This window comes from Sinohyriopsis cumingii, chromosome 2 (genome assembly GCF_028554795.1).
Source record: "Sinohyriopsis cumingii isolate HCF-2022 chromosome 2, ASM2855479v2, whole genome shotgun sequence".
Classification (NCBI taxonomy): domain Eukaryota; kingdom Metazoa; phylum Mollusca; class Bivalvia; order Unionida; family Unionidae; genus Sinohyriopsis; species Sinohyriopsis cumingii.
Genome location: NC_142962.1, coordinates 67,737,584 through 67,753,218, shown reverse-complemented (window position 1 = coordinate 67,753,218; position 15,635 = coordinate 67,737,584). Strand labels below are relative to the sequence as shown.

The 15,635-nt window shown below is 36.9% G+C and overlaps 1 protein-coding gene across 1 annotated transcript in view; it reads right to left on the bottom strand.

Annotated features, from left to right (window-relative positions):
- LOC149805088 (uncharacterized) overlaps window positions 1-10,472 on the bottom strand; it is a 78,918-nt gene extending 68,446 nt beyond the window's left edge. Inside the window, exons 1-5 of the mRNA XM_089947253.1 lie at window positions 9,982-10,472; window positions 9,119-9,199; window positions 6,825-6,980; window positions 5,819-5,891; window positions 5,111-5,289 (exon numbers count right to left, since the gene is read on the bottom strand). Of these exons, the coding sequence (XP_089803379.1) occupies window positions 5,111-5,289; window positions 5,819-5,891; window positions 6,825-6,980; window positions 9,119-9,199; window positions 9,982-10,048 (556 nt within the window). The 5' untranslated portion in view covers window positions 10,049-10,472. The remainder of the gene's footprint in view (window positions 1-5,110; window positions 5,290-5,818; window positions 5,892-6,824; window positions 6,981-9,118; window positions 9,200-9,981) is intronic.
- Window positions 10,473-15,635: the final 5,163 nt, after the last annotated feature.

The following is a 15,635-nucleotide window of genomic DNA, read 5'->3' as shown; positions in this document are numbered from 1 at the left end:
AAAGCTTCTCGTTGTTCGGTACGCATGTTGTCGGGGTCGTAATAGTGAGCCTCAGGTAAATGGGGTAGAACGGCATGTTGATTGGCTTCCGTATTGAAAAAGTGTGGAAAGTACCATTTAGCCATTTCTGTCATTCCAAACGTTTTAGGCATTCGACTCAAAGGCATGGCCAAGTAACTCATCGAATCTTTAAACTGTACTTGTCCCACTTGCATGAAAATGATTTTGGCTCCGTTCAAAGTGACTTTAGGACGTTCGGTGCCTTGTTCCGTATAGTATCTGAGAAGAAACTGTCCATCGTATCCGGAGAAATTGTGAGCCATCACCGTGGCATGACGATGACAATCTCCGTAACGTTCGATGTCCTCTTTGCTCCATGTCTTGTCGATGGGGTCTAAGACCCATTGGGCAAAATCGGCTAACGTGTTTGGTCCTCGAAAGATTTTTTCACGTCCTCCAGGAATCTTGCTGCAGTGAGGGCAATGACTGAAGATAGGTTCTTGAATGCACTTCTCGCACGCTCGATGAGCCACGCAGAAATTAGGAATGTGAATGCCGGTCTCTTGCATGCATTCGAAATCGGAAAAGATGAAATTGCCTTTCTTCTTGTGACCGTCCTCTTCCTCTGGTGGGGGTTGGTATTTTTGCACGTAACATTCGTGTTCCAAGTCCACGATGTGGTGACAAATGTGACATTTTTTCTTTCCTCGACATACGTGTGCCTTGGTACTATTGGTACGTATGCCTTGTCCACACGTAGGGCACAATCTCAGGAGTTGACAAGCACATTTCTTCTGTGAACCTTGTGGTTTCAAATGTTGCTGGTAACAGGTAGGGCTGACAAACGTGCGCAGACAAGTTGAACAAGGCACTGGTTCTTCGCTCAGACAGGGTGGAGAGGCCAAACATCCTGGGCATTTCCATCCACAAGACTTGTGTTGCTCTCGATTGTTATAACCATAATCACATTTCTCACAATAATAACTGTATCCCAGGAATCCAGTGATACTGGTAATGGTATCGAAATGTTCATCGTGATAATAGACATGAATGTATTTTCCGTCCTTAAAATCTTGGCCTCGAAACAACAGAGTTCCACGCATTTCTTGAGGGTGCACTTTCAAGGTGTAGCGTGGAGCTAGGGCATCTTGCAATTTTTGCATCTCAGGAATGCCACAGGGTGTGTCTTTGGACAGTCCGGCTTGTTGTAACAGGAGTTCTGCTTCATTTCGTTGTTTGGCTCGATCGGATCGTTGAATAGTTTTCCAGGTTCTTTTCCATTCTACCGTGTCGTTCTTGTTGGCATAGGTTCGTCCCACCACGATGGCACGGGCTAAACACATCTGGTCTTGAGGGTTGTGAATTCGGACGAGACTTGTTTTGGTGTTGCGAAGGTTGTCCACCAATAACATCTTTTTGCGTCCTGTCCCTTGAGGAAGAGAGACGTGGGCCATTTTCAGTGTGGCTTTACCATCGGTGATGTCAAACTGGTCATTAGATTGTTGTACGTGTTGAATCTTGTCCATGATTTTGGAAGGGGTTAGTTCTGCAGGTCTGCTAAACTCGATCCAAACAGGGGATTTCAAACCGTCGTGATCTATGGATAGTGTCAAGCGATCGTCTTCTTTGGGTTGACATTGTCGCTTGAGTGCGGTGAGCAAAGAATCCCACATCTCGGTGATAAACCCTTCTGCTTTCTCCAAGGGTACGTCGGCCTTGAAATCTTTAAACTTCACCGTGTAGGTGTAAGCCGTGGTTCTAAATTTTCTAGAGGAGCGCTTTTCCGTCTCTCGAATGGAATAGTACTTTTCAGGGTTGACTAAGGGTGGTGAACTTGGTTTAGAGGGTTCGGATTCTGGTTCACTCATGTCCTCTTCAAAATCACTGGCATGAATTTGTGCCAAGATTTCAGCCCTGGTACGAGGCGATAGATCACGTTTCTGCCTCTTACTTTCTTCTTCTTCTTTCTTCTCGAATGAATAGGATCGTTTCATCTTGAGTGCAAAACGTCAAATGACTCAAGTTCAAACACCATAGACTAATTTATAGTCATGGCAAACCAGCGTATATAAAAAGGGTGTGTCTTGACCTTTCACTATTCATTTCACTCTCAAACCGAGGAGAACGATGGAAGAGACTAGCCAAATCGAACGTTTCGTCAGAGCTTTGCGAGGGGTCATTAGAAAATTCTCTTCAGACCAGCCGACAGACTACTCTCCTTCCTTTCGAGATAAGAGTCAGGATACTTGATATATCTGTCAGAAGAAAGGGCATTGGTCTTCAGAGTGTCCAGACCGTCAAAAAAGAAAAAAAAACAGGGGCTAAAAAAGACAAAAGTCAAGATACCTGTTATTATTGTAAAGAAAAAGGACATTGGTCTCCAGATTGCCCAAAAAAGAAACAAGAGGAGTCAGAAGAAAAGAAGGATTCTTCAGAAGAAGAGAGGGATTCTTCGGAAGAAGAGAGGGATTCTTCGAAAGAAGAGAGGGATTCTTCAGAGGAAGAAAGAAGACAATTCTATTTAAAAGAAGCAAAGAAACAGGAGAAGAAAAGAAGAAGGGAAGAAAATGAGGAAAAAACGGTGAAGAAATTCAAAAAACAGAGAGACTAAACAAGGAGAAAGAAGAAGTCAATGAACTTTTAATTAAAGTGTTGTGTTGTGAATTGGATTGTAAAAAATGGATAAAAGAATACATGAATGATATAAGGTAAGTGTCTTTGAGTTTTGATTTTAAAATAAGAAGCTACACTCACGCACTCATACACAGACACGTACTATAAGGGTAAAATGGGTGGGTTTATTTTTGAGTTATTGGCAAATTGAAATTGTATTTCTTTTCGAGAAATGTGGGTGGCCCTGAAAAGGGCCTTTTTATTTTGGTGTAGGGATGAGTTTAACCAATCAACTTTAACTGCCTTAAGCCTTTGCCACGGCCAAGGCCTACTTCTGATGATTGGGTTGAAATCACTAAGGGTGGTACGATAGGCTTAGTCACAGGGTTGGCGTATTTAGCTCGGGAAGGTCGTATTCTCTTCGGTCGTGATAAAGAAGTCAGATACATTTGTTTCAGACTTCTTAACTCCGCTAAAATGTCCAACAGTACCGTAGCCGTTTGATTTTCACCCTCTTGTTTCTTTGCTGCTACTTCTTCTTGCTGTTGTTGCTGTTGTTTTTTTCTTACCTCTTCTTCTTGCTGCTGTTGCTGTAGGAGAAAGCTTGTTCCGCTTCCTTTTGTCGTTGCATAAATTTCTCCAATTCTTCTTTCTGTCTCTGTCTAAAATTCTCCACTTGCGGTAATGAAGAAGGTAACGAAGGTTCCGGAACAAATTCTTGCGAGGTAAGAAAATCCACAAAATCCCAATGTACCTCTTCTGAAAGTAAGTCCGGGTTCCCTTGGGCAGTCTCCCCTGCTGGTGCACCCCAATGGATCGTTTTCTGAGTTTCCGTCATGTTCAATCACTGTCGCATAGATTGACTGCACACAAGCGCTAACGAATCTATATAGACCACGTGACGTCACAGACTGCTCTCTTCGGATTGGATGCGAGCTGACTGAATTTTGTAACGCGTGTTCGGATTGGTGAATGAATTCAATCCGTTTCAATCCTTCCTGTACCTATAAATAAGCGCAGTTCACTGCATTGATTCACCTATTCTCGTCGCTTCAAGATGTGGACCACAGTTGAGTCATCCACCCTTGTGTCTTCCATGATGTTTAGGACGGACATGCTCATGTATGTCAGGTCCAAGTGGACTGTTGTTGATAGGACAGATACTAGTCAATGGATGAGGAGAGTTTACATAGAAAGACAAGGATGTCTCAAGAGGGTACTTGTGTATGGACCGGCAGTTAGAAGGAGTTTAAGAAGAAGAAGAAGAAGAAGAAGAAGATGTGACAGATGCCATCTATGTTAATATTAATATTAACATAAACCCAAAGGCCCTTTTCAGGGCCAGCCATATTTCTCGAAAAGAGATAGCCTTTCCATTGCCTACCCCTTTTTTTAAATTTAAATTTAAATTTAAATTTTAAAGAAAAATCCCATATTCAATTCCCCTTGTCCCTAGACAAACCCAAACTCTATTCCCATGTTAATTTCCCCTTGTCGCTAGACAGACCCACACTATAGTTCCATGTTAAATTCCTCTTGTCGCTAGAGTGACCCACGATTTTTCTCCATGTTAATTTCCCTTGACGCTAATCTGACCCACGATTTTTCTCCATGTTAATTTTCCATTGTCGCTAGAGTTGCCCAAGGGGTCTTGTAATGCTAATTCCGATTGTCGCTAGGGTGCCCCCATTTACTACTAATGTATCCGTCCCTAGTTTCCAGGACATAACTTTTCCGATTTAACTGTAAAGCAAACTTTCTTTAGGAAACGTTCCACCATTTTGGCGCATTTTTGTTTTTCGGAGTGGGTGGGGGGGTGAGTGGAAGGAGTTGGGGAGGGTTTTTGTAGACAATGTTCGAAACATATAAATAAATTTATGCATATTTTTGTTTGTTTTTGTGATGACCACCACTGGTTATTTTTTGCGATGACTACCGTTTCCTATATCAAATAAATCTGGCCTTTCTGTCGGCCTTCTGTAGACTCATTTTAAGAAAGAGGTTTATTTCATTACATCCCACGCTAAATCTTAGAATAAAAGGTGGGGTTTTTGTAATAAGTTAGGAATATTATCTGAATATTACACATTTCATATTGCAAATATTTGTCATGACTGATTTAGGAACAAAAGATCGCCATGAAATAAATGGATGCAAATGCGATCCTGGTTAATTTGAGGATCGCAATCGTACAATAATTTCACACTAGTAGCGTGTGAAACAATGCGTAAGGACATATAGACATACATTATGGATCATTTAATCCTTTGAGATGCCTTACTTTCATTTTTTCTGTTTTCTTCCGCAACACTTTCGGAAAATAGTACATTTTAATATAATGATTTCAAATAATTTTGCAACGTTACTTGTATTTTATGTTTCGTTCGATACATCTATCCGGCACTGCAGTCATGTATTGTCTATGAAATCTAACAGTCTCCCATATTTAACCAAATCATTGGAACTAAAGTTTCGATAATTAGGGCCTGATACTCACTTGCGGCATATTCGGCCTTGACAGCGTATGTCTTGCTCGATTGGAACACAGCCATGGACCAGCTTAACCCCTGCCCCAAGGGGTGAGAACTGGGCCGTAACTTGAAGAACTTTACACCTTTTGCTTCACCACTTGAATTGCCATTGATGTAAGCAATCATTTCCTTTAATGGTGTGAACCTTCGTAATGGAAACAGAAATATAAGACTTAAAGTACATATAAGTAATTCTGAGACAGTGAATTCATCTATTGATTTTAGATTCTGAAGGAACGATTGTGTGTTCTATATTTACCTCTCTCTTTTCAAATACATGAAATATATTTTACACGAAACAACAAAGAGTGCGCATGCTCACATGCATGCATGTATTTAAATTATATATATATATATATATATATATATATATATATATATATATATATATATATATATACACTCACACACATACATACGTATATACATACATACATGCATGCATGTGAGCATGCGCACTCTTTGTTGTTTCGTGTAAAATGTATTTCATGTATTTGAAGAGAGAGAGAGAGAGAGAGAGAGAGAGAGAGAGATGAGAGAGAGAGAGTATTTCGTGTAAAATGTATTTCATGTATTTGAAGAGAGAGAGAGAGAGAGAGAGAGAGAGAGAGAGAGAGAGAGAGAAAGAAAGAGAGAGAGAGAGAGTATTTCACAGCACTTTGGTTAGCTATTACCATCCTATATGGTCCCCAGGATATACCGTATACGCCTCCACAACTGTCATATAATCCTGACCGTCTGACGTGCCTGTAGAAAGAAAAGAATATTTCTGATTGACCAAAATTTTGAATTAGACCAATGTATTAGATATAAAGGTATGCAAATGGAATATTTTCTTTTAATGAAATTAGCCACAAGTGATATATCAGGTTTGTTTAATTAACCTGGAATATATTAAACAACTCTAATGTTTTGGAACAACTATTTTACTGAGCAAAGCATTTTGCAAGAAAGTAAAACGCAGTGTAGAATAAATTACAGTAATTTACTTAATTTACTTAATGGATAATAAGTTCGCTGACAATTCGCCAAACATTTAACCAATTGGTCTTCGAACAGAAAATTAAATAATTTAAGAGAAAGCGCTGTTCTGGAGTTGCCCACTCCCACATCTTGCTAACATGTGAGAAAACAGATGTAAATTTCTTTTGACTCACTTCTTTTTTCCGAAAGTCTTGCCTATGGCCCTCAGTTTTAATTGATAAACTATAGAAGGACACGATCCACATGGAATAAAGGATATATTAATCTCTAATGCATGGAGTATTCGCAGTCTATACTTTTTCAAATGATGTGGAGCGCGTATTTGTTCTATTTTTTTTCTTCAGGAAAAGCCAACGCTGGAATGGAATTCTAATGTTTTGGCCCCTTCAGCGGATTGTATAGATATTGTGTTCCGCGTTTTAAGCTGTCTGTCACACTTTTAGGTAAGTTTTATAAATATTTTAGGTCTTTGAGTTAAGTCACGGCAGTTATTACAAGGCACACAAAACACAACATAAATCAACACTTTCTTAGAGCTATCATGAATTAACTAGAATTTATATTATTGACAAAAAATAAACGTTCACAATCAAAATCATGTCAATGGGGGTAGGGGGAAGCAACGACTACCTCCCCCACAAAAAAAATCACAGCGGCAGTAATAATAGGGTTTTCCTCGAATCTTTGAAAACTCACCCGTTGTGAATTCATAGGTACCGACCAGCTTGAAGTTTGTACTACCAGTTGGTCTCCATATATCAAAGTATATCGTGCCATTGTGTTTAAAATAGGCCGTCCAGCCCTTTATAACTCCACAGCACGTCACATTGTCCACAAGCATGTACGCCACGTCTGAAAATAGTTTTTAAAAGAGTTTAAACTTCCTGGTGGACACTATTTTTGAGTGGATAGTAATTACCATTGGGAAGGAAGAGCTATGCAATTTTAATGGTAGATATGATTCTTTTGATTTTGAATGAAGGCCACATCATTGCAAAATGCTGAAACGATGAGGTTATTCGGAAAGCGTATATATATATATATATATATATATATATATATATATATATATATATATATATAATTGGCTGGTGGGGTCAGGCAGGGTCATTTATATATATAATTGAAAATAAAGTCTGTTACATCTGAGATATAACAGTGGCATGTCCCTGCAAAAGCATGATTCAAAATACAATATCTGGCCAGAGTTAAAATTATACAAGAACATTAGTGACCTCAAATCCTTCTTAACCTAAAAGAGCCTTTCCATTTTCGAAATGTGTATCGACTCATCAGACTTTTTTGTAGTTGAATTATGGCAATATAGAAAATTGAATATAATGACTTTGCAATCATTGTACCATTCGAGTGAAACATATCTCCGTAACCGTTCGACCCACTACAAAGTCTTTGCAAACTAAACCTATCGATGTTACACAGGAGTTAGCATATTTTACTTGATTTTTTATTGGTACAATCGATGTTACACAGGAGTTAGCATATTTTACTTGATTTTTTATTGGTACAATCGATGTTACACAGGAGTTAGCACATTTTACTTGATTTTTTATTGGTACATTTTGCTACTATGTGACCATCAAAATATCCTCATTAAAATAAAAAATAAAATTGAAAGCCACCTACAGCAAAATTAGAGACATACAGGTTCTATGCTGGTTTTAAATTGTGTTTACTACTATATGATGTTATGCGTATCTATATCTTTTTGTAAATTAATTCATGACTGTAAATTGTAACGTCATTTTGACTCGTCAGGACTGTTGGCTGACCATTAGAATCATGGGTCTGAAATTGAACCTTTCTTTCTTTTGGACTTTAATATAACTTTTTTCCGGATTATTTTGGATTCAGTTCATAATGCTTCAAGTTCCTCTTAAATTCTCATTTCTTTTTTGTTAAATGTGATAAAAGATTTTGGTTATGCTTCTTTCTGTTACTTAGTTTATGGCCATAAAGTCGTCGCAGTAATAATATCCAGATGAGATGATGAACTGCGTGTGCCGTGTCTTTTTAATCCATCCGGTTACATTTCATAGAAGCACGGTGACACTCGGTATTGAAACAAAATATCTGGAACTAGTAACATATCCCCAGTTCAAACCGCCATCCTCTTCCCAGTAGGAGACACCCGAACAAAGTTCCATAGTTCTTTTTACAGTATAACACATATGGGCCAAACAAATATAGGGAAGAAAACCAAACAAATAGGAAGAAAACTAAACTATTATGATGCGGATTTAGCTTTCTCGAATTATTTTAAAATTATTAAAATTTATTTATTGTAACTGTCCATCTGTTGATTAACTAGCTAAACAAGTACATAGACAGAAAATATCGGATAAAAATATTGTATTGTAATGTGTAACGTATGTAATCGAATGTATAAATAGCTTGGTAATATGCCTACTACTTATTAACGCATACCTAACGGCTGTCGGCATATTTTTTAAACATTTGTAAGTAGATTACTAAATAGGTAAAAGGGAATTATATGCTTATAATATTAACGTAAGTGAAATGCAGGTAAAATGTAGATAAAGACGACCAGGATGAAAAAAAAAATATTGATTGAATTTAGTTTAAACGCAATTGTTTGATTGTATTGCTGTCATTCTCTTTTTATTGCTGGAATTTAGTATACCAGTTTGTAAGCAATATATGTGTATATAGATATATATATATATATATATATATATATATATATATATATATATATATATATATATATACGTGTGTGTGTGTGTGTGTTACCAAAGAAGATGACATTATTGTGTACTTAATGTGTAATACGTGATATTATGATTACTATTATTAAAATTATTATTATTATTATTAGTAGTAGTAGTAGTAGTAGCAGGAGTAGGAATAGTAGTAGTAGTAGTAGTAGCTTAGTTCAAGTAGTAGTGCTGCTGCTAGTGGTAACATTTATGTGAGATCTAGTCAGATACGACAGAGTAGATAGAATTAACCTGTATCATCAGAGACTTCAGAATATGTGTTGTTTCCAATAACTATCGGATTAGACACTCCAGTAAACTCGGATCCGCAACCTGTTGAAAATGACAAAGATGATCCAAATTATGAAGTGTCTCGTAACAAACTTAACTCCTAGCTATTTTGTTTTATTTATATGAAAATAAGTTACATTCTGCGTTTGTAAAACACGTATGTCTGCAATGTAGACCCAAATGTCAAAGACCCATAAGAACAACAGCTTTTAAACTCTAACACAACAGCTTTAAAATTATAATACAACAGCTTTTAAAAATCTACACAACAGCTTTAAAATTCTATAAAAACAGCTTTTAAAAATTTAAATTAATAGCTTTTGTAATTACCAAAACAATAGCTTTTAAAAATCTAAAACAATAGTTTTCAAAAATCTAAAACAATAGCTTTTAAAATCTAAAACAATAGCTTTTAAAAATCTAAAACAACAGCTTTAATGGCTTGAACACCTAGTCAGTAAACATATTTTGTCTCACTTGGAAAGCTTTTCCTTACTCATGCTATCGATGTTTTTTTCAGGGTAGTCATCGTACGTAACATGTAAAAGGGTTGTAGAATTCATATAAACACCTAATTGACAAATGTCACTTATCTAGATTTTGATTTTGTTTGCCAATTCGTTCTTGCCAATATTTGGAGCAGGTAAACGGGCTACACTGAAAGATCCAGATCAGAATGCTCCTGACTGGAAGAAGCGAGTAAATACAAATTGTTTGAAAATTAAATGTAAGAAGTTACAATGAACATTTTAAAGCGTTTATTAAAATTTATGTTGTAAATATACAAATCGGATTAAAACAGAAATCCAAACGAACATACATACCCGCCTCAGTTTCCTCAGAATATATAACAATCAAAATACATATAACTTTAAAAATATAAGACTTCATTCTCCAAAGGGTACGATCCTGATAACGTGCTATTGATTATGTGTATGCTACTGATTTCTTCCTCGTAAAGAGATATTGAAATATTAGTACGTATGTCCAACATTGCACGAGAACATTGTATAGCTTCCCTTCTATAGACTTTTGACAGTAAACTCAGAAGTTGGAACTCAGGTATCAATAGACTAAGATCCAATCCCAGTGAAGTGTAAAAACCTATCAAATATCCTTAATTGATTTAAACTTTGGCAGATTAAAGTCACTTGAATCAGGGGATGACATACGTCCGTTATGCTTATTATATCACGATAAATCCATAATTGGGTACGTGTTAATGGTAGTAAATAGTGTTGTAGTCTTTCTGAATACGCATCGTATGACATGCATACTGTATATAATAAACGTCTTGGTTGACACGCTAAATAATTCAGTACTCATTGCCAGTACTGAAAGTTTATCGCATTGAATTTATATTGCTAGCATGATCAAAACTTCTTTCAACTGTGAAAACTAATTCCTCAGCTTGTGAAATTGTAATATAATTTGTAATACATCTTTAAAATGAAGATTTCTAACGCTAGCTGCGTTATTATTTGCTGTGGTGTAAAAGAAGTCTGTGGTGATTTATCCATATATGCAGATGGAACAATGTAATGCTTAGTCATTCTCAGTCTGACGCTATCTTGTTTTTTTTCTTTTTCTTTTACAGCCTTATCTGTATTCGACGCATCCATCCACAACGGCAGAGGCAAACAACTTGTTTTCTTTTCCCCAGTTGTCGGAATGCGCACTAGTTTGCATCAGAATCTAAGGAAAGCAAATCCCGAGTCTTGAGAGTCACGTGCTGGATTGCAAAGCCATTAAATAATATTTTTATCATTTCTCCGTCTTGTCCGTGTATTCTCTGCCTCGCTATTTATCATCGGGATTCAAAGGAGGGGAGGGTGGTACTTATTTTGGAGAAATTATTTCCCAAGCCTAATAGCTAGTAGATAAAGCAATCCAATATGTATAAATTGAATTTGACATTATTAATAATTATGGGGAACACGCTCGGCAAATCAATCGATATTACTCGAATTGAATGGGGATTTAAAATTCAAACAATTCAAACGATTAAACGTCCATATGTGTAACATTGTGGGTCACTTTGAGGCCCTATGATAATTTTATATTTCAAACGTCCATATGTGTAACATCGTGGGTCACTTTGGGACCCTATGAGAATTTAACATAGGCTGACATGTTATAGGATAAATGTGCCCTGTATGACGGGATCGGAAATTGAACAAAGACTGTCACAGTAGGAATAAATGGGACAGTAAGGGATCACCATTGCGATCCAACGTTTTTGACAATCTTGTTGAAGAAATTAGTGAATAATAGCTTATTTTAATGCACTCAATGCGCCTAGTTGTTATATGCATATACCCTAAGTTTATGTTTAAACAACCCGTGCATCATATTATGTTGGCCATAGGACCGCTTTGGTGGCCTAGTGGTTAGAGCGTCCGTCTCTGATGCGGGAGGTCGTGGGTTCGATACCCGGCCGAGTCATACCAAAGACTTACAAAAATGGTACTAACAACTGTCTCGCTTGGCGCTCAGCATTAAGAGGTTAGTGTTAGGACTGGTCGGCCTGGTGTCAGGATAATGTGACTGGGTGGGACATTATGCTACATGTCTGCAGCATGATGCCCCAGTGCTAGACATCACTATAACTGTCACATTGCAGACATCTTAGCGATATGACTGAAAAATTGTTAAAGCTACGTTTAAAATCCAAATCACACACACACACATATGTTGGCCATGTAGATAAATTTGCATATGTTTTATTAATGTTATATATATGAAATAAAAAAAGACTGAAATAATTGTAAATTTATTATTAAAAAGAACTTGCAAAGAAAATATATTTAAAATTAATAAATTTGAAGTTTAAAAAAATTCAATGGTTCGTAAAGAACTGTAATATTAAAAAATGAATAATTTAACAATAGAAATGAAATATTTGAAAAATATTATTGAATGAATAAGCGCAAAAGGGAATAAAGTAAAAATAATAAAAAAAATATATTCAAAACAAGTTAAAGAAACAAGCCAAACATAATAATAATAATAATAATGACTTTGGATAGCGCCTAATCTTTAGAAGCTCTAAGCGCTTTACAACATTAGACAACACCTATAAGATAAAAAACATATAATGATATGATTACAAAAATAAACACCATGAAATTAGAAAACATTAAAAAACATGCTGAGAATATTTAAGGTAGGAAACATTATCAGGTCTTTAAGTTTGTTCTTGCTGTCTAAATAAGTGAGTTTTGAGAGCACTCTTGAATGGGGTCACTGTGTCTTTGTGTCTAAGTTCAGTGGGCAATTCATTCCACATTGCTGGGCCCTGGTATGCAAAAGAACGCTGTCCATATAACTTTGTTTTCGTAGTGGGAATAATGAATATACGATTGTCAGAAGAGGAGCGTAAGTATCTTGCTGGTGTGTACACATGGGTGAGGTCGTATAGGTATGTTGGACTTGAATCCAACAGTGAAACGTAGCAAAGAGAACAAATTTTGTGTTTTATTCTGGATCGAATGGATAGCCAGTGTAGGATACAGAGCAGCGGGGAGGTGTATTCTGATCATGGTACTCTAAGTATGATCCGAGCAGCTGTGTTTTGAACTTTCTGAAGTTTCTGGAGCAGATATTAAGATGAACCAGACAGAATTGAGTTACAATAGTCCAGTCTTGAAAGTACTAATGAACACACAAGTGTTTTAGTGGTATCAACTGAAAGATATTTGCGAACTGAGCTGATGCGTCTCAGCTCAAGATATGCAGCCTTGCATATGTTCATGACATGTTGGTGCAATGTGAGAGTACTGTAAAGAAGTAACACATAGGTTTCGTACTGATTGTGTGAATTTAATGTTGGTGTTGCTGATATTTATTGTTTGAGGTAAAGGATGTGAATGAGAAAGTTTTTGTGTTGTGATTAGAATGGCCTCAGTTTTATCATCATTCATCTGCAGCTTGTTACATGTCATCCATGATTTCACATCAGAAATGCACCTCTCTACACCTTGGATGGTAGCATCAACTTCAGTTGGGTGGCTAGATTTGTATATTTGGGTGTCATCAGCGTACAATTGGTGAGACACTGCATGATGATCTATGATACTTGAGAGCGACTAAGTGTACAGAATGAAGAGAACAGGTCCAAGAACAGACCCCTGTGGAACACCACAACATATATCAACTGGGCTGGAGTGTATTCCATTTGCAGATACAATTTGTGTCCTGTTGACCAAGTAGGACTTCAACCACAGTAAGGCTGTATCATGAATGCCAAATACATGCTGGGGACGGTGAAGTAATATATCATGGTCTATTGTGTCAAATGCTGCAGACAAATCTAGAAGGGTGAGGACTGTAATCTTTCCGCTATCCAACGCAGAGAGAATGTCATTAACTACTTTTAGAAGAGTAGTTTCAGTACTGTGGCAAGGGCGATATGCAGATTGTACATTGCTAAAAAGACTGTTTGAATTCAGATGAGATACAAGCTGGGATAAAACCACCTTTCCTAAGATTTTTTATATGAATGGGAGATTAGAAACTGGGCGGTAGTTCTTTAAATCGTTATGGTCTAGTGTTGGTTTCTTCAGCAGAGGCTGTACAATGGCAGTTTTCAAAAATGATGGAAATTCCCCGGATGAGAGAGAGGTATTAATAACATCGGTTAGTGAAGGCAATACTGGTTCTAAGCACTCAAGCAGCAGTGATGTTGGAATTGGATCAAGTTCACATGACTTTGTTGCACTCTTCATCAGGATTGAACATACGAAATCCATAGAGACAGGTTCAAATGCTGCTATTGGTTGCCGCTCAAATTCTGTATCCCAACTGTATGGTGACGACGAGTCAATTGAAATTGTGGTGTCAAGCTTATCTCTAATGGTTTGTACTTTGTCACGGAAGAAATTTGCAAACATGTCCGGAAGGTCGACTGGAGAGAAGGTAGTTGGAAGTGGTGTAGATTTGTTCCTTGACATTAGCTTGTTAGTAATCTCGAAGAGTTCTTTGCAGCTGAAACTTTTCATGATCTTAGTAGTGTTGTGGAAAGTAGTGTAGTAGTGTAGGGTATGTGGAAAGAGTAGGTGCTCTCTAGTGCACACAAACGGAACGGGTGCAGTTAACATACTTATATTCACTATCCAAGATATAATTACGCCAAAAAATGGTGCATGTGATAGACATATTGACCAATATATCATTACACGTACAAAGAAAGGTGGTAACCCGTGTACTTAAATTAACTATCTAAATACAAATCTATCTACACAGCCAATATAATCCGAGGTACTGGTAGTATCTTATATTAAGGACATAAGCATTTAGTCACTTATTCAGAGTTGAGTGTATTAATGGCAGCGATCATTTGCTAATATAGCCTATGTAAAGTGTCCATCGGGCCCGTTTTGGAGGAGTGATCTAAGGCTCTCACTGATAGTTCACGTGACTCGAGTCTCGGGCTCGATGGTACATCAGAAAGCTTGCCAGTAAATACCCATTGGTCGATGGTTCTTCCCAAGGTTTTCCCGGGCTCGTCCTCCACCAAATACATGGCCGCCATGCATAGCCTATCATGTGTTGAAAATGCGGCTCACCAACAACAACATGAAAGTGTCCATAGTTATTAATTGCTAGAGGGAAAGGACTGATGTCCGACAACAACCTGTCCCCCACTAAATTCCGGCTACCATCACAAAGGCCGAATCTTCAAATGGCAGCCGATGTTAAATGCCTATTTGACCCCATTGTGGTCCACAATGTTCAAACTAGGGACGTTTTCAACATTACATTCCCTTACAATGTTCAAACTAGGGACGTTTTCAACATTGCATTCCCTTACAATGTTCAAACCAGGGACGTTTTCAACATTACATTCCCTTACAATGTTAAAACTATTGACATTTTTAACATTAAGTTTCCCTACAATAATAAAACTATGGAAGTTTTTTAACATTTCCTTCTTCCCAGAATGGCCCACGGTGTTAATTCTAATGACGTTTCTAAATGTATACTGTGTCCAGAGGGTGATATTTTCAAAATGATAACGTAATGCTAAATTCATCATCTGCAAATAGCGTATTTTGTCCAATTTGTCTCCTATAACTACTAATGCATATTCAATTTACAGCCATTTGTCATCTTGATACCTACATTCAATTTTTATGAAATTATTTATAATGAAAAAATATCGCTGAAAATATCGCTTTTTACTAAGTGCTAATTATAACTGAATTTCATGCAAACCACTCGATTAAATTAAAATATACTTAAACAGTTTACTTTACAAATTTACATAAAACCAAAGGTTTCTAGTGAATATATGAGTTCTTTCTCCATAAATCGTAAAGTGTCAAATCCTATTTCCGGTAATACAACCCAAACTCTAATACCTGCTTTTATTAGAAAAATTAATTTAAATTTAGTTCCTGAAAAATTATTTTAGCTTAAGCTTCAATCGAATCTAGCATTATCTAAGATGCATGACTCTGGCACTCATTCGAGTTAT